This window comes from Alnus glutinosa, chromosome 8 (assembly GCF_958979055.1).
Source record: "Alnus glutinosa chromosome 8, dhAlnGlut1.1, whole genome shotgun sequence".
In the NCBI taxonomy this organism is placed as follows: domain Eukaryota; kingdom Viridiplantae; phylum Streptophyta; class Magnoliopsida; order Fagales; family Betulaceae; genus Alnus; species Alnus glutinosa.
In genome coordinates this window covers 21,361,132-21,373,046 of record NC_084893.1, presented here as the reverse complement: position 1 = coordinate 21,373,046, position 11,915 = coordinate 21,361,132, and the positions used below count along the sequence as shown (strand labels likewise).

General features: G+C 38.4%; 1 protein-coding gene across 1 annotated transcript; it reads right to left on the bottom strand.

Moving 5' to 3' along the window:
* Window positions 1-1,653: 1,653 nt before the first annotated feature.
* Window positions 1,654-10,817, bottom strand: LOC133875274 (protein DJ-1 homolog B-like). The gene is made up of 8 exons (XM_062313347.1): window positions 10,650-10,817; window positions 10,358-10,558; window positions 9,028-9,177; window positions 8,720-8,902; window positions 4,146-4,226; window positions 2,722-2,922; window positions 2,507-2,647; window positions 1,654-2,092 (listed from the first exon to the last, which is right to left on the bottom strand). The coding sequence occupies exons 1-8, from the start codon at window positions 10,770-10,772 to the stop codon at window positions 1,886-1,888; spliced, it is 1,287 nt and encodes a 428-aa protein (XP_062169331.1). The 5' UTR covers window positions 10,773-10,817; the 3' UTR covers window positions 1,654-1,885.
* Between the last annotated feature and the right edge of the window lie 1,098 nt (window positions 10,818-11,915).

Below are 11,915 nucleotides of genomic sequence, written 5' to 3'. Positions count from 1 at the left end.
CCCTCTAAACTTTCAAGACTTACACTCTGACCCCCAAACTATCAAAACTCTTGAAAAATGCTCATTTTGGAGCAACATCCCCATAATACCCCTGCCCCATGTAATTTTTTAATTAAAAAAAAAATCCAAAAAAAAATTCAACTAAAATTTTATTTCTTATTATTATTATTATTATTTTAAAAAGATGGGTATTTGGGGTGACGTTATTTTCCAACTGCGACTCGATATTCTCGACACCCCTCTAGTCAATGTCCATTTGCAACGCCATGATGACCGATTTTATAGGCCGACTCGGCAAGCTCAAATTCACAATCATTAGCTTGCTGATCTCGGCGAAGCTCAAGCTCGCTCCGCTCTGAAAAATATCCTCCACCTGAGAAAAAAGCTTGTGATCTTTGAGCCCCATGTAGCCATTGACCAACGTTTTGAATGCCAAAAAATCACTGAAAGAAAAATGAATATGAATATCAACGAACAAACTCACAGCCGTTGATTTCTCTGTCAGAAACCAATCGAAGTCTTCCACAATGATAATTTCTTGCTCATCGTTTGTAACAAAACAAAATTTAGATTGGAATCATTCATAACTTTCGAAAGATTCATATCATAGACATCGAAGAATATGAAGTTAGCCATGTCTGCGTTCGAAGAGGCAGAGACGAGTTCACCAAGCTGCAGGCGTACATCGTGCCCAAGGACGATGCTAGAAATAAGTAGTACGTCCTCCGATCGATCACAATATTTTTTTTAAAAATAAAATTTTAATTTTTTTAATTTTTTTTTAATTGAAAATGACACATGGCAGAGGTATTAGGGGGATATTTCACCAAAATAGGCATTTTTCAAAGATTGGTAATTTGAGGGGCCAGAGTACATGTCTTGGTAATTTGAGAAATCATCCAAAGAAAGGGTGATAATTTGAAAAACTAAATTGTATTTTTCCCTTTCATTTTTTCCAAGTAAGAGCGAGCTTTGAATTTATCTGGCCAATCAAGTTTTCATTACTATTATTTTTGGGCCATTTGGCAAATCACAAAACTAAGTCGCTAATAACCAATATACTAAGTTTTAAATTGGTTCAGTTTGATATATTTCATAAAAAATATACGATCTATTCTGTTTGTTAATGTGTATTTTTGTGAGTATATTTTACTTCTACTTTAAAAAATATTCTAATGTGACATAAAGAGGAAAACTATTTTTATATTTTTGAAATGTTTTGTGTTTAGACTGATAGTTAATATTTTTATTTTAAAAAGAAAAAATAAAAATATTAACAGAGCCTATACCTATTTTATAAGGAGTGAGGAAACACCTTAGATTGTGTAATAGTCCTTTAGTAGCAGGATGGGCTTAATTGTAGTAATGGGCTGAATGGGCTTGACTCTTTCCAATTGTTAAAGTTAACTTAAGGCTTTGTCTATATAAAGCCCATAGTCTAATTGTAGGGATATCTTAAATCATTGTATAGTTCTTGGAACAAGAGGAGATTAACACTCTCAAATGTCACTAAGGACTAAGGAGACTGACACTCTCGAATGTGGCCATTTCTATCCAATTCTATACAGATTTCCATTACTGATTCTTCCATGTTTATCAATTCTTTCATCAAATCATCAATTTCTTCCATTTCCATTCCAATTTCATTACAGATTTCCATCAATTAAACACTAGAAATTCGGTATCAATTTCGGTACTGTTACATATTGTTTAAGAATGGCCAACAAGCTTACTGCAAAGTGTTCTGTGTTTGGATTGCTACCTAATTCTTTCAAAACTCATTTATTTATAGACAAACCGTTGTACATAACAGCAAAGTGAATTCAACTCACCATTTTTCTTGTCTCTTCTAGATTAGATGGTCAATCCAAACTTGTACAAAGCTCTATGGGCGCACGAAAAGCATCGTCTTTGCAAGCTCTAGAGCATTGTTGCGCCCGAAAAGCTTCTCTACAATTGCAAGCGCAAACTCCATGGAAGTTCCTGGCCCTCTGCTGGTGATGAGATTGCCATCAACCACAATCCTGTTTTCAACTTCACTCTGATCTGACAGCTTGTAGCACAATGCAGGAAAAGCTGTAGCCTTTTTACCCTGGATCAGAGCAATACATATTTTTCAACGGAAGCCACCAAAATGCAGAAAAATATGAATGGAAGAAACCATTTACGTTATAAAATTCAAAAATGTTTTGACAACAGTGTTATAGAATACGGGAACAGCATTAAAAAACAGTGGATAATCACAGTATAGATCAGAACAAACTCAATAATCATATACAGCATCAAGTCCGATGAATTTGTGCTTTGCGGTCTTTCTTTCTTAAATTCATCAGACTTGATAATGTGTAAAGCAGCAAATTTAAGAAAGCGATTAGATTCCAAATCTTGTAATTAATAGATTGAGTCGCACAAAATTACGTAGTCTCTTTCTTAAAGATTGTGGAGAAACTGGTTAAAATGAAGAAGGTAACGTTGATCCTGGATCCAGGCATGTTAAATGCCATACCTTGAGTAAGCCATGGGGCTCCAAGACTAAAGCTGGGGATGCACATATTGCTCCAAAAGGTCTATTCGATTGCCGCTGCTTCTTTAGAAGGTTCACTAGTTTCTCTGAGTTTGTGAATGCTTGGGCACCGTCCATTCCACCCTGCAAATTTACAGAAAGTAGTTATGCTAAACAATTGGTTGTGGCCAAGTAGCATGCTAAAACCCCCAACTTACTGGCAACACTATTAGGTCAAATGGAAGATTAGCAGCCTCATCGAGGAGCACATCTGCCACTAGTTTAACTTGACGAGAAGCCAGAATTTCTAGTTTATCCTCAACAGAGGCCACCACAACATTTGCTTTTGCTCGTCGAAGAATATCAATGATCATCACAGCTTCCATTTCCTCAGTGCCATTAGCAATAGGTACGAGAATCTGAAAAGAAGAGAACCAGATACCCATAATTCCCCAGACAAACAATAGAAGAAAAAAAAATGCAAGCAAAAAGCCTTATTTGTAAAGAGAGGATATGGGAGACCAAATATCAGTGCTGTAAAATTTAGGAACAAATGCAAAATCAGTCATGTGGTTGCACATATTTGCACTTAGCTCCCTGTGGTATAAAAAAGTGGCTGAGAGTTCCCTGTGGTAAGTTAAAAAATAAAAATAAAAAATAAAAAAAAAAACACATTGATCCTTGCACCCAACTTCCGTCCAAATTAATGCTACGTCAACACCAATGATTGTGACGCGTATCACCCACAATAAAAAAAATATAAAAAGAGAAAATTAAAAAGAAAAAAAAAAAAGAATATCTCAACTAAGTTCTCCGCATTATAATGGTAAGGAATCATAACCAGGCAACTGCAAACAAGGGCAGGATCATTACTAAAATACATATTAAACAATTAAACATAAAAATGCTTTCACACATTTGCTTTTTGACCATATGAAAACATCAAACAATCACAGCCAGGAACATATCTATAACAGTTAAATTGCTAATAAGTTGACAGTAAATGAGAGAAGGAAGACACTAATTATTATGTCAAGAAGAAAAAATTTGATCTCTTATAGTAATCATTGGTATCAAACTGATATTCAAATGGCACTTAGATTCCTAAAGACACTCAAATTAATCAAAATTCTCTTAGAATATAATACAACTTATAATGCAAGGCAGAGTGTTACCACTACATTAAGTAACTGAGTAGTTTTCATGGTAATCATGCTTAGTTTCAGATATATTTGCATACTTTCAGATATATTGCATATTTTAATCACTCAGAGTTGCAATAGCTGATTGCCGATTCTCTGCACCAACATTTTATGACTATGTTTTTCCAAAATAGCAATATTATTTAGTACATGCTGAGGCAAAGAGAATGATACCTACAATTTTGTGAAACACAACACTACCCGCATTTATATCAATATAAATGTCTATTAAAGGCTACAATATAGCTATGCAGATATTGTCTAACACATTAATGGAGCCAAGAAATTCATACACGCTGTGATTCATTTCATGGTTGGTTCTTAGTTATTGTAAATTAATGTACCAGCATAATCTCAAGAGGTAAAAATAAAGACAAATAAATAAACATGTGCTGTATTACTGGGACAGCAAGAAGTATACATCAAAGGCCAAAGCTCACCTTGGGGCAATCGTCAAATGTCCACTCAACCGGATTTAGCTCCCTTATTGTATATTCCTCCCCATGGTTGGAACGCATAACCTGAGAATGAGACAACAGTGATGCACAAGCCCCAAGCAAAGAGAAGGGGGGGTCATAGTACCAAAAAAAAAAATACAAGACTATTTAAAACAGCTGAAGCATGAAGTTCAAAAATTTGCATAAGGGCAAGCACTATTGCATTTTTCAAACAGCTACAATAACAACTTGGCATTTTTGAAGCCCCAAAGCAGGGAAAAAAGAAAGGCAAGCATTTTTATTTTTTATATAAGTAAGAATTCATTAAAAAGCACATAGGGGCGCAACCCTAGTACACAGGAAGTATACAGAAGTGCCCCTATACAGAGGAAATAAAAGAACAAGAATGTAAAAATTCAGCGAACAACATACTACCCGGACTATGAGCCGACACCCAAAGAAATAACATATTAAGCATATTTCTACAAAGAGCCCCAACCGAAACCTACACATCCTCAAAAAGCCTAGAATTTCTCTCACGCCACAAGCCCCACAAAACACATAAAGGAACCTGCTTCCAAATACAGAAAACAGGACCATGACCCAACAAAGTGCCCCAACCAGTCAATAAATCCAAGACACTACTAGGCATGACCCACTTCACCCCAAACAAACTATAAAAAGAACTCCAAACAACCCGTGCCACATCACAATGAAGAAGAAGGTGATCAACGGACTCCCCATGCTTCTTATACATAACACACCACTCTACCACCACAATACCACACCTACGTAAATTGTCATGAGTTAAGATCTTTCCTAAAGCCGCTGTCCAAACAAAGAACGCCACCCACTTTGGAGCTTTAACACGCCATATACCTTTCCAACGAAAAGAAGCAGCCTCGTGACAAACTAAAGTTTTGTAGAAAGTCTTCACTTCAAAATTCATCCTCTTGGAAAGATTCCACACCACCCTATCAACCTCCCCATGCTGAACCTGAGTAGAGTATAACTGATCAAAGAAGGACATCACCATCTCCACCTCCCAATCCTGAGCATAGCGCGTAAAGAGAACATTCCAATGAACCACGTCTCCTACCACAGACAAATTATCCACCACTCAAGCATCAGGAGAACGAGAAATAGAGTACAAAGCTGGATAACAGAGCATTGTAAAGTCCCACATCGCCTGGGAATGGAGATGTGCTTATATGTATAATGCACCATTTATGATACAACGCGTTTTAAAGCCGTGATGGCCATGAACCCATCAGAACTTCGCAGCTAAGCGTGCTTCTGCGAGAGCAATCCCAGGATGGGTGACCTCCTGGGAAGTCTGGTTCGGGGGAGCCAAAAGCAGACAATATTGTGTCATTGGGGGTGGGTCGTTACAAATGATATTAGAGCCATTGCCGAGCCTGAGATGGTGGGAGTGTGCACAAACCCATGAGAGTTGTCAGCAGGCACTCACTGGGACGCCAAGAATGGGGTGATCCCATGAGGGTCGCCAGCGGGGACGCTAGGTCCTAAGAAGGGGTGATTGTGACGTCCCACATCGCCTGGTAATGGAGATGTGCTTATATGTACAAATGCACCATTTATAACACAACGCGTTTTCAAGCCGTGATGGCCATGAACCCATCAGAACTTCACAATTAAGCGTGCTTCTGCGAAAGCAATCTCAGAATGGGTGACTTCCCGGAAAGTCTGGTTCGGGGGAGTCAAAAGCGGACAATATTGTATCACTGGGGGTAGGTCGTTACAGAGGCTTGTCCCCACACCAAAGATCATGCCAAAAGTGAATATGAGACCCATCACCCACCTCAAACCGCAAAAACTAGGCAACACTATCCCACCCCCTTCGAATAAACTTCCAAACACTAACACCATAAGGCCCCGTAGCTGGTAAAGAACACCAACCTCCCCTCACACTCCCATACTTCACCTCAATCGCCGATCTCCACAAAGCATCACGCTCCTGAGAGAACCTCCAAATCCATTTTCCCAATAAGGCTTGATTAAAATTAATAACATTACGAACACCCAATCCACCAGCCTTAATTGGAGTACAGACTCGATGCCAATTGACTAAATGAAATTTAGTCTCATCACCCAAACCACTCCACAAAAACTCCCTTTGAAGCCGCTCCAGTTTCTTAGCTACACTCACAGGAATAGGGAACAGAGATAAGTAATAAGTAGGAATGCTAGAAAGAATACTGTGAATCAAAGTCACCCTTCCACCCTTGGACAAATATAGTTTCTTCCAACTAGCCAACCTTCGTTCCACCTTCTCAATAACCCCATTCCAAATAGAAATAGATTTGAGCGACGCCCCCAATGACATACCCAAATAAGTCATCGGCAGAGACCCAATTCTACAACCCAGAATATGTGCCAAAAACTCTACATCTTCCACCTCGCCAATAGGGACCAATTCGGATTTGCCTAAATTGATCCTCAACCCTGACATTGCTTCGAAACATAAGAAGGTACACCTCAAATTTCGAACATGCTTAACCTGTGCTCCACAAAAAATTAAGGTATCATCCGCAAACAATAAATGATTCACCACTAAAACTTCGATACCCATGAAGCCCACTGAGAAGCCTGAAAGTAAGCCTTGGAGCATAGACGCATTCAACATCCTGCTAAGCGCTTCCATAACCACCACAAACAGCAGAGGAGAAAGAGGATCACATTGCCTAATCCCCCGCGAGCTCTAAAAGAAACCAGAAGGGACGCCATTTACCAAAATGGAAAATTTTACCGTAGAAATGAAAATTTAATCCATTCCCTCCACCTCTCCCCAAACCCACACCTCTGAAGCATGTAAAGGAGGAAATCCCAATTCACGTGATCATAAGCTTTCTCCAAATCCAGTTTGCACAATAATCCGGCCTCCCCTAACAACCTTTGGCTATCCAGACATTCATTGGCTATAAGAACCGAATCCAAGATTTGCCTTCCACCAACAAAAGCATTCTGAGAGTTCGAAATAATTTTTCCCAACACTGATTTAAGCCTATTAGCAAGGACCTTAGAAATAATTTTATAGACCCCTCCCACCAACTGATAGGCCTAAAGTCCTTAACCTCCAAAGCATCAGCCTTCTTAGGAATTAGGAAAACAAAGGTTGCATTCAAACTCCTCTCAAACTGGCAACTATTATGAAATTCCGAAAATACCGCCATAATATCTTTTTGGAGAACCCCCCAACATTTCTGAAAGAAAGCCATAGAAAAACCATCAGGACCCGGTGCCTTATCCCCGTTCATCTCCCGAACCACCTCCCACACCTCCTGCTCCTCAAAGCCTCGTTCTAACCAAAGACACTCATCCGCATCAATGGAGGAGAAAGAAATTCCATCCACCCTAGGCCGCCACGAATTCTGCTCAATGTATAGAGAGTCGTAACGACTTATTGAGTGCATGTAACACTTGACCCATCTTAATTCCATAAATGAACGGCAGATTAGGATTATGGCACAATTGTTCATATCGGCTCAACAAAGTCAATCAGCTTCCCAAATACGTTTTACTTGATCACAAATTCAACCTTTCTAACACCAAAATGAAGCTATAGCCACCTTACCAGCTCCTTCTTGGACACATATTGAAACAAATACGATTGTAAGTAATCATGGCACTAAGTCCTTCAGCTAGGTAATTCATTAACTGAAAGAATAATAATGAACTTTTGTAAAGCTCAAAACTTGAGTTTGCAATAAGGCTATCTGCAGAGATATTTTTCAATTGTGTTACAATTAATGTTCCAGGCTTTCTTTTACTCCAAAAGCTTTTACTTTCTTCTTTGATAAGTAAAGAACTGACCAATAAGCACAAAGACAAAGGGATCCCTAGTACACGAAAAGTGTACAAGAGAAACATCAATAATATTTATGGTTCCATTGTTCACTATCTCTTCGGAGAGAAAGAAAAAAAATCTATATCCACTCTTTTCTACTACTCTCCTGCCTTGGTCAATAACCCGAATATCAAAAGCAATAAGATGCTACATTCCAGTCATTAGCATTTTCCTTTAAAGAGATTCTTTACCAAATTCAGATGAAATTTTCCTCTTTTACAGTGAGTCAAGCATTGTAGCCACTTCTTGATGATGGCATTCAAACACTCCACCAGGTTGCTTGCCTGAAGAAACTCTTTCAATGAGATTCCCCAAGATGCTCTATAGCCATTCTTTACTGTGTATCTGAACATTTTGCTCCAGAGAATACCATCCTCTAGATTATTTACCATTTTTTTTTTAACCTCAGAAGGGTATTACATTTCCTCCTCAATTGCACCGCAACAATAGTACACTAGATATTCCAGCAACCTCTATTCAAACTCCTGATGCTCAGGCCCAGAAGAAAAATAATTACCTAATGCAAATATTTAAACAGTAAATTTATGACAGATGTCAATTCTCCGTTCATGATAACTCAACGAAGACCGTATCAAACTCTGAGCAGCTACCCTGGCCAACAGATTTTTACATAAAACTACAAGCATATTATTTCCTAAGGAGGGAATGTGAGTAAGAAAAAAGAATATACTAGAGAAAATGTAAATACCAATAGCCCAGAAACTTCATTAGCTTTCTCTTTCCCGTACAATTGCTCAACCAGCGCAACAGAAAATTCCGTGGTAGTTCCAGGTCCACGACTTGTGACAACTCTGCCATCCACTTGCACTCTCGATTCAACAGCAGTTGCACAAGGGGCTAATTGCTCCATAAACGATGGATAACAGGTTGCCTATCAAAACCAATGCACCCAAACCTTTTGACTTAAGTCATTATAATCAAGAGATCATTATCAACACAGATAACGAGTTAAAATACACAATGTGATGGCTAGAATGAAACAGTTAGCTAACTTACTTTCAAGCCCTTCAGCACACCCCATGGCCCGAATGCCACGGCGGGTGAAGCGCATACTGCAGCATAAAGCCGCCCATCTGCTGCCTGCTTCTTCACCAAGCTTTCCAAAACAGCACAATCTCTAAGATGGGTAGCACCCGGCATGCCTCCCTATAGGATAATAAAGCAAATATTTGAATGCTATATTAACCTCTAACACAACTCGATGAATAACAAATTAACAGTATTAATAGAAACTTGTAGCAAGGGAATGAATGATACAGATAGATAGAGATAGAGGAAGGAAAAGACCTCATCCAATCAATATATTAGGGCTCTCAGTAACCAATTAGAAAAAAGTAAGCACCACTTGGTAATTGGAAAAAGCTGGGTGGGGAGCTGAAAGTAAAATTATGAAAATGATGCTTCTCCAGGGGTGAATTTGTAAGTCCCATGGAAATCAAATAGTACATTCCAGTGCATATATGATTTCCTGCACACTATAAAATGGAATCCTCAGAGAACGTAGCAGCCATCAAGACAAACGATAGCTAAACTTTGAAACATGATGAATTATGGAATCCTAAGATGAATTCATGTCATCCAATTCATTGATTGCTCTAACTACATGTGATTCTAGTTTATTGATTAGTAGCTCCAAACTGTTCTTAATTTACAATAATATTTTTAAGATGGAAAGGCCAAGCACGCCCTTATTCATTGCTGCATAAGTAATCAATGCTCTACAAACCACATCAAATTAACTGAAAACTATTATCTTACTTTCTCCTATAAAAATCATAATGTCCTTTTTTTCCTGAGCAATCATAATTGTACTTCACCATGTCCAAAAAAAATTCTTTCGTTTTCCTTCCCTTAGACTTTTCCACAACCAAACCAGAAAACTACAAGTGCTGCATTCACAAAATTTTACGGAGGCCAACAGATACATAAAATATACATTGAAAAGAAATCAAACAAAAATAAAAAAGCATTCAACAAAGCTAGATTTCCCTTCATGAACAAGTTCCACAACTTCAAATGTTAAAAAAAATAAAAAAGAAAGGAAACCTAATTAACTTGTCCCCATCTTTGCCACCTAGGTGTTTCTACTTTTGTAGACTTTCTTAATTTATTAGTTGTTCCTCCTGTTTAGGGGCTCTCTTGTATACTTCCCGTGTATTAGGGTTGCGCCCCTCTGCGCTTTTTTATTGAACTTTAAATTACTTATCAAAAAAAAAAAAAACTTGTCGAAAACAACCATCAAACACCATCAAAAAATGGTAGCAAGCTCAATCAACAAACACCCCACACACACACGCACACACACGGAGAGAGGACAGAATCGTACAGGTAGAGTGATGAGATCGAAGACGCCGTCAGCGCAATCAGAAACCAAAGTATCGGCGACGATCTTGACGCCGTGGCCAGCGTCAACGAGGAGCTGCTTCTCCACAGAAGCCACCGTAACATCAGCTCCGGCTCTTCGCAGAACGTTAATCGTAATCACCGCCTCCATCGGCTCCGAGCCATTCGCAATCGGAACCAAAACCTAAAAACATCGAAATCAGTCAACCAAACGCCCTTCAACATGAAACTCAATAAATCAAGACTTTGCTTCTATTCACTGCAATAACATTAACCTTTCGTGCAGAGGAAGCCATTGTTGCCGAGACGGAGAGGAAGCGCTTCTTCGGAGAAGTGATTCTATTTATGTGAGAGAGGCGTTGGAGAGAGTATTGAGGTGCTAAGTGACGGAATGCCATTTCCCAGGGGAGAAAAAGTAAATATATGAATGTTCTAGGTGGACTTCTGAGCGAGGAAAGTTGAGAGCTAGCGTAGTATGCGGATATGGCGGCAATGTGTCTGGGGTTCTTTCTACGGTGGATGTTTGTCCGGTTTAAGATCATTATTCGCTTTGATTTTGCCACGTCAGTTATCAGTAACAGCGAAATTTATCATTGTACGGTTTAGGAATCCGAGGGAGAACTTGGGCTTGAGGATCCTGCAATATTCAACAAGATTTGGATATTTTTAGGCCCAACCGCCCAATGCTAAGCAAATTCCAAGTGTAGAACATAATTTTTGTAGCCCCTGATTTCAAATCCTTGGTCTTGGGAATGTAAATGAGTATGAGTAATTCTAAACAAACGCTCACTTTTTTTATATTTTTTTTTTCACACTTTCAGGTGCCTTTTAAAATTACAATTGGCTTTGATATGGATAATGAATCATTATTGAATTTTAATCTAATGGTAATTTTAAAAGCCACCTAAGTGTGTGGAGAAATGAGTGTGGAAAAGTGGGAGTGTGTATAACATTACTCAACGAGTATAACTGCTAGCAAATAGGTTCGAGTTCGATTGAGATAGACTCAATTTAGGTTTATTTAATAAAAGAATCGACCATGAAAACAAATGCATGATTTATTATTAAACAATAAATACTCGTTTTAACTTGATCATTGACCGTGAACAATGTAAAGTCTTCACCTTCAAGATATGAGAAGTTTAAGGGTTGTATGGAGAGAGAAAAACATTCGTTCAAGGATTTGTTGTGTCTTGATGTAGCAACTAGATGGAACTCCACGCATAAGATGTTGGAAGCCGTTAAAAAATGTCAAAGTGTTTACAACTTATGGAAGAAGAAGATGGGTACTTTGTACTTGATCATTGATCGTGAACTATGTAAAGCCTTCACCTTCAAGATATGAGAAGTTTAAGGGTTGTATGGAGAGAGAAAAACATTCGTTCAAGGATTTGTTGTGTCTTGATGTAGCAACTAGATGGAACTCCACGTCTAAGATGTTGGAAGCCACTAAAAAATATCAAAATGTTTAGAACTTATGGAAGAAGAAGAAGATAGGTACTTTGTTTCTACGTTGTTTGTGAAAGGACAAGGGAGAAGGG